This window comes from Chenopodium album, chromosome 14, assembly GCF_948465745.1.
Source record: "Chenopodium album chromosome 14, dcCheAlbu1.1, whole genome shotgun sequence".
NCBI classification, from domain to species: Eukaryota; Viridiplantae; Streptophyta; class Magnoliopsida; order Caryophyllales; family Amaranthaceae; genus Chenopodium; species Chenopodium album.
The window spans coordinates 24553857-24568482 of NC_137847.1; the positions used below are offsets into that span (position 1 = coordinate 24553857).

The following is a 14626-nucleotide window of genomic DNA, read 5'->3' on the forward strand; positions in this document are numbered from 1 at the left end:
GGTGTGGTGGGTTTGGGTGGTTTCTAGTGGTGCCTAGCCCTCCCTTTAATTATTTATCTCTAGCACCTAATTTAATACTTACTTCGTATTTTGTTGCACATAACAAGAAATAGAGGTACTGAGATGTGTTATGCAAGTTGATCAAAAATTAAGAACATGTTGGCTCGTGAATGCAAAGAAAGTAGGAAAATACTAGTAAAATAGTAAGACTGACGCATTAATCTGAAATCACAGCAGATATGCTGTAAACGCGCATCACCGTCTTCTCTCTCTCGTTTTTTCTATCTGCTATCTATTCTATACTCTATACCGATCCTGGTCCAATCTTTGAAACTTTGAAGACGACCTACTCCACCCACCATTTCTACTCTCCTCCTATTTTCACTCCAAAACTCCCCATTTTTCCGGCTATGATGTAGTACTACTTTCCGATTACCCCTTTTTTCGACTTTCCCAAAAAAAAAAAAAAAATGGTATTTAAAGGCAGATTTTTCTCCTCGAAGAAATCATCAGACTCTGATGGATCCAACAGTCCTCGTCGTTTCAATTCACCCAGTAGATCCGAGAAGAAGAAGGGTAAATCATCTGAAAAAGATTTAATTAATAATACTGGTAATAGTAATTCTACTGTTTCAGCTACTAACAATAGTAGTAGTAATTCGAAACATTCAGTTGTTACCAAGAAAAAGGATGGTAAAGGTAAGGAAGCTCGAATTGATCCTGGGATTAAGCCCAATTCAGGGTCACCGTCGGCTTCGGTGTCGCCGATTCTTGCTTCGTCTTTGGGTTTGAACAAGATTAAGACGAGATCAGGGCCGTTGCCTCAGGAGAGCTTTTTTGGGTTTCGACCCGAAAAGAGCGGTGTTGTGCTTGGGTCTAGTAATCTTTCTAAGCCTGGTAGGGCGATTCCTAGTGATGGGAGTGGCTCCAGTAGTAAGGGTAGTGGGAAAAAGGAGATGGGTTGGTTGGATAATGTTGTTGAGAGTGGAAGTAATTCTGATAGCATGTCGCCCGAGAGCGGTGGGACTGCCCCGAGCCCGAGTTTATTAAATGCAGGCCAGTTGCCGCGATCTAGACTGTCGTCTGGAGGAGTAGGTAAGGGTTTCTTACTTGCTTATAATTATGTAACTATGTGATGATTTGATCAACCGAGGAGAGAATTGTTTACCCTGTAGTTATGTAACTATGTACATTTTTGTAATTCTTGTAATTATGGATAGTAGCATGTAGTACAATCCTGCCTGGTTGGTTTTTTTAGCCGTGTCGTATTGTCAGTCTTTGGACATGAATGATTTTCAAGAAATAATAGGAAGTGGGCAACTTTGTTTCTATTTTAAGTTGCTTTGTGCTAGACGATTTTATGGTGTTAGTAATGGTGGTTGTTAAGGTTGATGATGATGATGATGGTTTTTATTACGGTTTTTTCACCAAATGCCTTTGACCTTTTGCAAAATTCACCAACTACCCTCAAGTTTTTCAAAATTCACCAAATACCAATGACGTTTGATATTATTCACACCGTGACCCTAAAATATCCCTCACGGTCCGTTAGCAATTAGTAATAAAATTTAATTTACCAAATGCCCTAAATTTTGATATCCAAACAAGGGGGAAAAAAAAACTCATCACGCCGAATTCCATTCCCTCCAATCTCATTCAAAGACATCCCAAGACTGCGTATACAGAACCTAATAATCAACGACTCACCATAATAAAAACGGTTTTTTCACCAAATGCCTTGACCTTTCGAAAAATTCACCAAATACCCTCAAGTTTTTCAAAATTTACCAAATATCACTGACGTTTGTTATTATTCACACCGTGACCTCAAAATACTACTGACGCTAAAGGTTCGTTAGCAATAAAATTTAATTCACCAAATGCCCTAAATTTGTTAAATAATTACACAAAATACCTCTATTTTTTGAGTTACAACGACTAGTTTGAAATTTAGGAAACTAGCTGTTAATTTTGATTCTTACCCTTTTTTGCATAAATAATGAACACATAGCAGTCCTCTTATTTGGTTAACCACAATTTTAATATCATGAGTTATATGTCCAAATCATTAAGAGTTGCAAACAAATATTGCAGTTCTAGGAGAAAAATTACAACTAGAAGCTCTAAGTCCGTTAGCCTGCGGACAAGCCCAGACCGTTTACTAGGCCGGGTATGAACAAATTATCAATCCCGCATAAAAGGGGCCTGAGTTTTCTATATTAAGCCCGTTGGAAAATATATGAACTATAAGCTCGGTCTGTTTCCCGCCGAAGCCCGCAAAATTATCATCTCTACTTCATTTGACCCCTTGTTTTCCTCTGTTTGCCCGGTCTCCAATACTTCTTTCACTTCTTTTTATGAATAGAGGTTTGTGTGCAACTCTTATGCACTCATACATTAAGGAAGAGGACTTAGACATATAACTCATAGTGTTAAAATTTGTGGTTAAGCAAATAAGAGAGCTGCTATTTGTTGAGTATTTATGTAAAAAAGGGTGAAAACCAAAATTAACGGTTAGTTTTCTAAATTTCAAATTAGTCGTTGTACCTAAAAAAGTAGAGCTATTTTGTGTAATTATTTAACAAAGTTAGGGCATTTGGTGAATTAAATTTTATTGCTAACGAACCTTTAACGTCAGGAGTATTTTGAGGTCACGGTGTGAATAATAACAAACGTCAGTGGTATTTGGTGAATTTTGAAAAACTTAGGGTATTTGGTGAATTTTTCGAAAGGTCAAGGGCATTTGGTGAAAAAACCGTTTTTATTATGGTGAGCCGTTAATTATTAGGTTCTGTATACGCAGTCTTGGGATGTCTTTGAATGAGATTGGAGGGAATGGAATTCGGCGTGATGAGTTTTTTTTTTTTTTTTGCCCCCTTGTTTGGATATCAAAATGAGAAGAGGTGGAAATGGAATTGCATCTGTATAATCTCCCTGTGGTAATTTAAAATCTTCAAATGTTAAAGCGTTGGAAAAAAGTGCAAGCTACTCTTTTTACTTTTCTACTGCCCGACTTCCCCTTTTCTCACCTTTCTACAATGAAAGGTGTGTGAGGCTAAAAGCTAATGTGAGCGAGTATGTGTGTGCGCGCGCGCGTGCGCATACTGGAGAGTTATATAGTGTTTTCTTTGAATTTTGGTTGATGGGAAAGCACATTCTTTTTCAATATTTAAAACCCGACAATTTTCAAATGTGTCTGCTGATGTAACAATGTGGTTCTGATTTGTGTCAAAAGACTTTTCAATTTATTATTTTACTGTACTGGCATCTAGGAGAGATTTAAAAGGAAAATTTCATACGCTTCCTATTTATGTGGTGATTTGAAGTATTTGGGTATACAGGTCTAATAGGCAATGGATCACGACCTTGATTTGTACCATGACAGTATTCTTGTCAAACCTACTTTTCCTCTTAGACACCCATTTCAGAAAATTTTCAAAGAAGAGGAAAAGGAATAGAAGTACTCAAGAATCAACTCAACACCATAGAGTTACAGCTTAAGATTGTCCAGTTTAACAATGGAACTCTGTATGTGGAGTTTGATGATTAAATGTGACCACCTACAGCTTATTTGTTAGCGGAGGAGGTTGCAATGGTTGTAATAAGGGGAGTGATGACAACATGCATGTGGAAGTGGGGTTGCATTGTGGTTGATAATGGTGAGATGAGGAGATAATTTTTGATAGGGTTGAATTAGTGATGGGCATGTGCTTTGTTATGATTGTCAGTTTTGTGACTCATGCAATAGCCCAGTAAACAGAAAAAAAATAAATTGTGTTTTTAGCTTTAGGAACTCCTTACAAAAACTTTCATAAAAAACTTTCTTGTATAAATATTTTTGTAAAATTTTACCTTTTGTCGGATTACAGCCTTTAACTTAAAATATGGTGTTGACTTGGCAGTTTTTGCTTAAGACACCAGGTACCATATAACAAACAACCATTTACTTTGCTATATAATATGTTTTAAGAAATGTTTTTATTTACGTATTTTTTTTGGTTGATTGTAGTTTTCCACAGAATTTTACATATTTACAACCAAACATATGACAAGGTAATATTGCATACCTTGCTTTGACCAAACAAAACAAAATATCAAGTTCCCTTTCTTGAATTTTCCCCTTGCTTTTCTTTCTTGATTCTTTTTCCTTTTGATAGAGTGCCAAACAGCCCCAGTGTTAGGAACATGGTTATTCATGGTGCTGAGTCAACTCAGGGTCTATCTTTTTGTGCTCAAGTCCAATGCCAATGTGTAAGGTGAAGGCACGTGCATCACATAAGGCAGAGTTGTTCCAAAATTATGTTAAATTATTTAGGCTTATTTTTCTTTGCTCAAGTTAGCTCTTCTGATATAGGGGGAGAGAAAGAGAGGGGGGGGGGGGGGGGGGGGGAGGAAGGGGAGAAAGAAGAGCTGAACTTAAAGAATTAAGCAAGGAGTTTGTGTCATTCATTATTCCTTAGAAAAATCAAAATTAGCTTCCTAGTGCAGCCTTTACTTGTTCTGGTACTAGTTAAAAGGCTGAGATGAAGACTTTCATGATTACAACCTATCTAAAAGGAGGATTTAGGTCTTACTCTGTTATGACTTATTTAACACAAAATGAGTTTTGATAAGATCAAATATAAGTGTAGACAAAATAATTTTAATAAATAAAGCTTTGTATGATAAGTTTAGAGGAAATCAGCTGAAGAGAACAGATCTTTATTTTTTGTACTTTAGTTGTCACCATGATTTGGACCTTTTTTCTTTTCATTAAAAGGAAATTAATTTTTTGTTTTATGCTGTTTTCAAATAAATAGAAGAATTATTTTACTATGGAAAAAAAAAGTTTACTAAAATATTTTTCAAAGCATTCATTTAAAAAGAGAAAAATACCCAAAATTGTGTTAGTTCAGCTACAATCGGTTTCCTGATGTCCACATCATTCCCACTAATGTGGCAACACAACTACTACAACTATTGCAACCAAAACCCCAATTTCGATCTATGGTCTTAACCTAACACTTTATTTCACCTATACAACAACCTCAACGAATGCACAATTTGATGCTTTGCTTGCAGGCAAGCTCTATTATCATTGTGCATTTAAACATACCTCTATCTCTCTATTCTATTTTTTAGGGGGGAGGGGGGTTGGGACATGGGAATAGGAGTAGGTATGGGTAGTCCACCAATGTCTGACAAACATGACGGCATAATGAATGACATAGACCTGAATATTTATAACATTTTGAGAATTCCATAGGATATGAAATGAATTTATTCCTATGCTTTATACCTTTATGTGCCATGCAGCCCATGTTGCATGTCGTCATTACTTCTTAGTTGATGGAGTGACATGTGATTATTTCCACCTATCCTACTAAGTCTGTACCTTCTATGCAGGAAATTTAAATTCATCCTGGGAGCAGTCAGGAAGCATACAAAGTCCAGATATTTGTACTCCTGAAGGACAGGTTGTTAGTTCCCTCTCTCATCACTCTGCATATTAGAAGCGCTATGTTGTTTTTCTTTTTTCGTTATATCTAATTGAATTATAATATTTTATTCTTCAGATGGCTTTTGATTGTGAAACTCCAAAGGAATCTGAATCTCCTCGTTTTCAAGCCATTCTTCGTGTTACAAGTGGGCCAAGGAAAAGAAATCCAGCAGATATAAAAAGCTTTTCCCATGAGTTGAATTCTAAGGGAGTACGGCCTTTTCCATTTTGGAAGCCACGTGGTTTAAATAATCTGGAGGTAACTATTATGTGCTGTAGTCTCACTCATTTCCTGATGGTATAATTTTTCAGTACTTATTTACTTCTAGAAATTGATATTTCATGTAGGAAGTTTTAATCATGATACGAGGAAGGTTTGAGAAAGCCAAGGAAGAAGTAGATTCTGACTTAGCTGTTTACGCAGCCGATCTAGTCGGTCTCTTAGAAAAGAACACAGAAAATCAACCTGGGTGGCAGGAAACTATTGAGGACTTATTGATCCTAGCTCGGAGTTGTGCTATGACACAACCAAATGAGTTCTGGCTTCAGTGTGAAAGCATAGTTCAGGAATTGGATGACAGGCGTCAGGAGTTGCCTCCAGGTACTCTGAAGCAGCTTCATACGCGGATGCTTTTTATACTAACGCGATGTACCAGATTGTTGCAATTTCACAAGGAAAGTGGATTAGCAGAGGATGGACATGCCCTTCAACTGCGCCAATCAACAATTTTACAGTTTGCAGAAAAAAGGCTTCCTCCTGGAAAAGATAGAAAAAGTAGTGTTTCTGGAAAGATTTCAAGGGGATCATCTTCACAAAAATCCTTTAGTCAAGAACAACATGGTCACAGTTTGCGTTCGTCAGATATATTCACTCCTGTTGAAGCGATAAAGATAACTGAATCTCCTTCTGGGAGGGAGCGGATTACTTCCTGGAAAAAACTCCCTTCGCCTGGTGTTAAAAAAACAGAAGTTCCGCTTGAAATCGAGCAGAGTGATAGTAAATTGGAGCATATAAACATATCTAACAAAAGTGAAATATTAGATACGGATCCGTCTTCTATAAAGGGATCTGAGGCCCTTTCTTCCAAAGATTCAGTTGCACAAACTTGTGCTTCGTCTAAACACCGGCAGAAAAATTCCTGGGGTTACTGGGAAGACCAGCCAAGTGTGTCAGATGAGAGTTCCATAATATGCCGAATATGTGAGGAAGAGGTTCTAACTTTACATGTGGAAGATCATTCAAAAGTATGTGCAGTTGCTGATAGATGTGATCAGAAGGGCTTAAGTGTCAATGAACGCCTTTTAAGAATTGCTGACACTTTAGAAAAGATGATTGAATGTCCTCCACAAAAGGATTTTCAACCTGCAATTGGGAGCCCTGATGCTGCAAAAGTATCAAATTCGAGTGTTACTGAAGAGTCTGATGTTTTTTCTCCAAAACTTAGTGACTGGTCTCGCAGGGGATCAGAGGACATGCTGGACTCTTTTCCTGACACTGATAATGCTGTATTCATGGATGATTTGAAAGGTTTATCATCTATGTCTTGTAAGACTCGTTTTGGCCCAAAATCTGATCAAGGAATGACAACATCATCTGCTGGTAGCATGACTCCTAGGTCTCCTTTAATGACACCAAGAACCAGCCAAATAGATTTGCTTCTATCTAGTAAAGGTGGTTATTCAGAACACGAAGATCATCCTCAGGTAATTTTCTCAGTTTTGTAAACCTCATATTCATGCTATCTGTTTATAGTTATTTAGTAAATTTGGAAATCAATGCAACTCTTACATGCCTTTCTTTTTTGCACCTCATTGCTTCTTATATGAGGTAATGCTCCACTGTTAAGCTTGCTGAGTACTGAGTAGTTACATTACTACTTTGGTAGAAACCACAAATTTGCACTTAGGTAGGTTGGTATTGTTGTGCTCTATGATATTTGGCACATGACTGATTACTTGAAACACAGGTGCGTAAACACCAAGAAAAGGAAAACAGTATGCCGATCAAAGAAAAATAAAGGCACTTGCCACCTCGAAAACTGAGAATCTGTAAAAAAAAAGCTTTCCTTTAGGATTAGAAGAATGAGGCCCTCCATAAATAGGGCTAGAAAAGAAGAAATTCATTTGTATGAAAATCAGAACACTTTTGTGGCTCTAACAAGTCACTTGTGATGATTTTTTCTTTTTTCTTTTTTCTTTTTTTTTTTTTTGTTTTTTTTTTTTTTTTTTTTTTTAAATTTATTTTTTACAACGGTCAGAAAAGGAGACTAGCTCCTAACAGACTCAAAGACTAATATAAGGAGAGAGCCTAGTTCTCTTAACCAAACTAACACTAGGACTATATCGGGGGATGGGGGGTACAACTTTCATAACTTGCTAAGGAATACAAATTAAGGGTTGACGAATTCCATCGCAGGCATTAGCTATAAGATGCTCGGTGTTTGTTCCTTTGCGCTTCTTGGACCTGCACTACCTGGGATAGACTGTATGTGGTCTAGATCAAACGCCATAGGGTCTTCTTCATTAGAACCAACAGATTCCACTTCAGCATTATTAGTGGTAGAATAGTCTCTCGCTGGAACTTTACTCCCATCCTCGATGCTTGAATCTTCATTGCTTTTATCAATTAGACGAGAAAACGTGGGCTCATCAAACCTCTCAACAACAGAAGTGTAGGGCTAACAAACTGGTTGACCACTTCTGAGAGGGCTTGACCTTTTCTCTCTTTGATTTTTTGTCATGTTTCCTCTCTCTTGGACTCATCTTCCTACGAGGCATGAACAAGGATTGTAGATTTTTGGAGTCCGTACCCTTGTAAGTTTCAGAATGCCTATCCTGAGTAGTCCTTTTCCCTCATTTGTACAATCATCCATGAGCCAACAGATTTATTAGAGAAGCTCAAAATCTTCCCTTGCCCTAGTTTCGAATAGGACAAGCTAGAAATCCTTAGAGATTGGCTGCCTCTCGTTTCATTGGAGAAATAATGGATTGCTCTAGGATCCATTACCTTTGCATGTCTTGAATCTTGATTCCTGATTGTTTTGGGAGCTTAGCTTTGAAAGGCGCGAGGCGCACCGAGGCGCAAAGGGTTTCTGGAGCTTAGGCGTGAGGTGCAAGGCGGAGGCGCGCGCTTCTCGTACATGAGGCACACTTTTTTAAAATTTTCTATTTTAATTATTCTACAGCTGTCTTGGTATTGAACATAGGGAAATAACCTAAAATATAACTACATAAGTTTAATAATTAAATAACATTAAAATATTATTAAAAAAAAATTAGGAAAGAGGGAAAAGAAGTCACGTGATTACTAAAATCAGAAGAGGAAGTGGGCTGTCTTCAACTACAGAAGAAAAAGGATAAAAAATACTTTCAAGAAGAAAGATGACATATCCATTTAAATTTAACATCTTAAATGCACATTCTAGGCTTAACTCAAATGCGTTCGTTCCAAAGAATAGTAAAGAATGTTACTATATCCCACAAAGAAGCTTAAAGTAATAACTAATTGAAAGAGATATGTCATTACTCCCACCACAGCACACAAAATTTGCATTCTTTTCCTGACCACAACACCACAGTCTGCCTTACCAGCCTGTTTTCCACTTCTTTTAGCTTTCTAATCTTGCATTAGAATTTTCAAGTGCTGTGAGACCTAGAACGGCATACGGCATGTCCACTCCATTACTAAAACCCCAAAATGCTAATGCCATTAAAACAATAGCAGTCTTGTAGTGCAAGAACAATTCTCTTCCAGCTTCTTCATTGGCAAATCATATGATACTCTAGTGATACCGTTTTATTTGGTCTCTGAGTAACATAGAAATTGTCTATATCTCAGATATGGGGAGGAGGCGTCAATCCTAAAAGCAAGAAAATGGCAGGAAAAACATTGTCAAAATGATAAAAATACAAAAATGTATTTTTTCTTACGTCCTCCGTTCCAATGTTGACTTGGAGTGGTGGTTGTAAGGTAGGAGTTAGAAAATGTGATGGTGTGTTTAGTGGTGGCTATGACGCCTACGAGAGGAGGTCTTGGGTTAAGAGGGTGAAAGTGAGAACTTAATTTGTTATGGGCAAGGGAGAAGAGAGATCCAGGTGAGGATGAGTGTAAAATCGACAATTTAACATATTAAAAATTGAACCAAAATAGAAACACGTCAACAAACAAGAAACTTTTTAAAAAGGATTACATGTCAAATAATTTGGAACTTAGTTTTAAAAAGCGCGAGGCGCAGAGGGTCCTTGTAGCCTAAGCGCAAAGCGAAAGCGCACGCCTCTTGAATTTGAGGCGCAAATTTTTTAGTGTTAATTTATTTTTAGGATTTTTAAGAAAATAACACCTCAAATTTAAAAAAAAATTGATTAGAACACCACATTATCTCAAATTTTTATTATAACACCACAAAAAAACCAAAAAATATTTGATTTCACCACCAACTAACGGATTTTTGGATGAAATCTGTCAGTGGGACCACCAAGTACACGTGGCACTCCTGGATTGGTTTTAAAAAAAAAGAAAAATAAAAAAAAAAAATAAAAAAAAAACCTAAACCCTTACCCAGCCCCACCACCGGCAACCCTGCAACTACTGCCGACAACCCCTCTCCCCATCATATCCCCACTGTCGGCACCCTTAGCCATCGAAAAGCCATCGAAAAACCCACCGGAGCAGACCTTGAAACACCCTAGCCACCGAAAAACTACCTAACCCAACCTCAAAACACCCCAGCCACCGAGAATCGGTGTTTAAACCCCAACGGACGGAATTCCAACCAGCAAAAACGACCTCTCCTTTACCCTTTCACCCTCAAAATGGCCGGACCATGGAAACCCAAGATGGTAAATTTCGGTGGTTAGTTTGGCCGTTTCAAGGGTGGGGCAAAAGGAGGTGGTTTTTTCGCGGTGGTTTTGTGAGGTGATATGAAGTAGTTGGGCTATTTTCGGGGAGTGGTGAACAGGTAGAGCCGCTGGTGTAGGGGTGTTGGTCGCTCGGTTTCTCCGGTCAAGGTGGGGCAGTGGTGGTTTTCGGCTAGAGTTGGGTTATCGGCGGTAAGGTGGTGCGGTGGTGGGTCTGGCTTGGCTGGGTTAGGGTTGAGGTTTTCTTTTTCTGTTTTTTTTTCTTAAACTAATCAATGAGTGCCACGTGTACTTGGTGGCTCCCACTAACGGATTCCATCCAAAAATTCGTTAGTTGGTGGTGAAATCAAATTTTTTGGGTTTTTTTGGTGGTGTTATAATAAAAATTTGAGATAATGTGGTGTTATAATAAAAAAATTTTAAAATTTGTGGTGTTATTATTTAAAAAATCCTTACTTTTATTTTACTTATTTTTTTGGCATAAATAAATTATTTAAAAATCAAATTAAAGTGATAATTATTTTATTTTATTTTTCGTAGTGCTTTTTTGAAGAAATTTTACAGCTCTTTTGTTATTATTTTTCTGAAAATAATTAAACTTAAATCAAAAGTCTTCGCTATAGCCTCTTTAGCTCTATCCATGGCTTCATAAATGTATCCCATTGGAGGCTTTTTCTCCCCATCAACAAGTCTAAGCACCTTAACAAGAGGACTTGTTACCTTAAGAGCATACACCACATTCTTTCAAAAGCTTGCTTGCAAGATACAGGATGCAATTCTCTTTCCTCCTGCTTCCCTTTGGCCACTTGGAAGCACTTCATTCTCAAGAGGTTACTATCTTTCTCAAGTTGCCTTTTTGCTTATGAAATTGAGCTAGTGTGATGAAAGCTGTTGCAAACCTAGTAATTGATGGTCTATGCAAATTTCTTTGTTGTGTGAACTTCCTCATCAAGTTCACAAGAGAGGTATGACCATAAATATAGCCATTGATGAACATGCACTTCTTTAGTGCATTTAAAACTCTTGGTTGTTTTCCAATGTCTTCTAACATCAACTCAATACAATGAGCCGCACAAGGAGTCCAATAAAGATGAGGTTTGTTAGCTTCAAGTAATTTTCCTACAATTCACAAAAAAAAAAAGTATTAAATACAAACTTACAAACTAAACTAATTAGGAAAATTTGATTGAACATATCACAAGAGTGACAAGACTATTTACTAATTCATACCAGCTTTGACGACATAATTAAATGCATTGTCCGTCACCACTTATACAACATTTTCCTCTCCAATTTCATCTATCGTCTTATCTAGAAGTTTTTATAATAACTCTGCATCTTTCACAGCTTCCGAAACATCCCAAGGTTCTTATGAACACGGAACCCTTAGGAGAATTGACAAGGAAGTTTATAATAATCTTTTGGACAATCGAATCATGCCATCCATCTAATAAAATTGAATAACCTTTACTTGTCCACTCTTTCTTGTTCTCTTCTATTTGCATCTCAACATCTTTCACTTCTTTGTTCAAGATAGGAACTCTAAGCTCATACATACTTGGTGGTTTTAATTCGGGACCATATTGACTAATAGCTTCAATCTTTGATCCAAAGCTATCATAGGTAGCCGCATTGAATGGAATCACGCATCATAAAACCACTTACCAATTGTCCTACAAGTTTTCTCCCTTAACTCCTTATCAAAAGCACCAAAAATTCCTTTCCTTTCCTTCCTAGCTTGCATTACTTCTTCAGGAGTTGTAGTAATAAACATATCCAAAGGACCTTTGCGCATAGGTTTCTTAACAATTTTGCAAGTTTTGTGACAACATCTTCCTCTTCTTCATCAACATCATCCGTTTCAAGTTGGGACATGCTCGGCATCATTTGACTATCGACTTTTGCTTGAGATTTGTTTAGCATAAAAGTCTTAACTTCCTCCCTCACATGTTAGTGACATAAGGATCTTTGTGCCTAAGTTTCTTAACAATTTTGCAAGTTTTGTGACAACATCTTCCTCTTCTTCATCAACATCATCTGTTTCAAGTTATCATTTGACTATCAACTTTTGCTTGAGATTTGTTTAGCATAAAAGTCTTAACTTCCTCCCTCACATGTTTGGGACATTTAGGGCATTTAGTGACATTTTTATAGACACCAACTAAGTGTTGTTTTAAACGATGTGCCCCTCCCTTTGTCACTTTATCACAAAAACTACAATGCCAATTAACTCTATTATTAGGTTCTGGTTTTCCATATTTTCTAGCCGGGTCCGCCAGTGGAAGGAAGGGACTCTTCATTCATGTTCCAAGAATCCAAGCTGAAATGACAAAGTTGGACAAATTAGAGTTTGTGAGCTCAACAAGATAAACTACAAAACAGAAGAAAAAAAAAACCAAAGCAATTAAAAAGCAGAAGACTTTCTTAAAAATATACAAACAGGAAAAACAAAAAAAAAAATAGAACAATGTAGAACCTATATAAACAGGAAAGCAAAAAAAAAAAAAAAAAAAAAAAAAGAAGTAATCTGAAAACAGAAAACAGTAACAAGATAAACATGCTAAATAAAAGCAAGCATACCTGGTTTTAGGCAATTTCCACCAAAGCTTGGCTGGTTTTCGACGAGAATTGGTTGAGAATTGGCTGAGACCCAACGGGAAGCGGTGACTAGGGTTTTAGTTTTCGAATAATATGTTTTCTCTCTCTTCTTTTTCTTTTATTAAAGCCTGTTTTTTTTTTTTTTATTTTTTATTTTTTTTATTTTTATAATATTTAACTTCTTCTGATTATGATTATTTGGATGCACGCACCGACTGGCTGCTAGCCTCTAACTTGTGTCCTAGCTCGTCTCAAAGCTAAATTTGCTTCAATTACTTGTCTCTTTCCTTCCGCTTTCCTCAAGTTAGCTTCTGCTATTTCAAGAGTTTGTTGAGCTTCTTGTGAATCAATGTCACTTCCCAGGGGAGTCTTTATTTAAAATACCTCTTGGATTGGACTCTAACGACTGCTTTGGAAATTAAGTTTATAACAAATCCTCTATGTTTCGATTTTTTTTTGAATTAGAAAAAGCAAAAGAAAAAAAAAAACAGAGAAAGATGGAAAGGCTTCTCTTTATAAGAATTGCACGAGACACAACCCCCCTACCCCATAGTAGCTTAGCGAGGGCCAAACACTGCTTTGGTCCACTGGTTACCTTTAATAGAATAGATTTTTCTTTCTTTTTTGGTTGTTTAGAAAGAAAGTATCCTTTAGCTCTAATGTTGATCGGCCAATGAACCGCTGAACTGCAGCAGAAGACAAGCCCGTGTTCGGCACGAGCAAGGTCCCCAAGGGGGATGAGCTGGGGAAAGCTTGAACCCAATTCCTAACGTATAAGCACGTATCCGTTAGTGCTTTATATCAGTAAAGCGACGCCTCGAGGTAAAGGTGCTGAGGCTAGACTTCGCAAGCTATGGGAGGCGTTTTTTAGGTCGCCTCATGCCTTAAGTGCTCCTAGGCGCACTTTTTAAAACTAAGCGGCCAACATACTGTGCCATATAACAATGCAAGCCTTATTACCCGTTCGATAAAATTTCCCCTTTGATTTATGGGGCACGCTGACATAAAAATTTGTTGCACGCTTCCACTTCAACCAACCCGTTTTGATCCTATGAGCTACATCTCCATCCAATTCTCCATCCTTTTGAATAATAAACCTAAATATCGAAAGACAATCTTCCCATCCAAGGTGATCACCGACCCTTGTTTTGAGACACTGCGAAACTCACATTCCAGATATGTCGTCTTATTTCTGCTCACCTTTAAGCCACGAGACTCCAAAGTCCGTCTCCACAATTCCAAACTTACTTTCCACACCTTTAATTGTCTCATCAATCAACACAATATTGTTAGCAAACATCATGCACCATGGTATATCATCTTGAATCGAGCTCGTCGATTCTTCCATGACTATTGGAAAAAGATTAAGACTAAATGTAGAACCTTGACGAACTCCAATTGTTATAGTGAACTCTTCAATTTACTTATTTCATATGAGAACAGAAAAATAAGTTTGGATTAGATTAGAAAAATTAAGTTCTAATCATACTTTATCGCTATATGTGCGATTTTTAATTGCTAGATATCTTTAAATTCTGTAATGAAAAAATGTATAAAGTACATATTAACAATATACACATTATTACAAATCTAACAAGACCCCGCTTAATATACTTAAGCCATTCTTTTATTATTGCACATGGGCTCACTTTTTTGGTAGTGTGACAAAGGAAGGTCAAATACAAAATTATA

The 14626-nt window shown here is 37.1% G+C and overlaps 1 protein-coding gene across 1 annotated transcript in view; it reads left to right on the forward strand.

Moving 5' to 3' along the window:
* Positions 1 to 229: 229 nt before the first annotated feature.
* LOC145580173 (putative serine/threonine protein kinase IREH1) overlaps positions 230 to 14626 on the forward strand; it is a 28254-nt gene continuing 13857 nt past the window's right edge. The window contains exons 1-4 of the mRNA XM_081637562.1: positions 230 to 1095; positions 5386 to 5456; positions 5556 to 5738; positions 5828 to 7183. Coding sequence (XP_081493688.1) covers positions 471 to 1095; positions 5386 to 5456; positions 5556 to 5738; positions 5828 to 7183 — 2235 coding nt within the window. The 5' untranslated portion in view covers positions 230 to 470. The remainder of the gene's footprint in view (positions 1096 to 5385; positions 5457 to 5555; positions 5739 to 5827; positions 7184 to 14626) is intronic.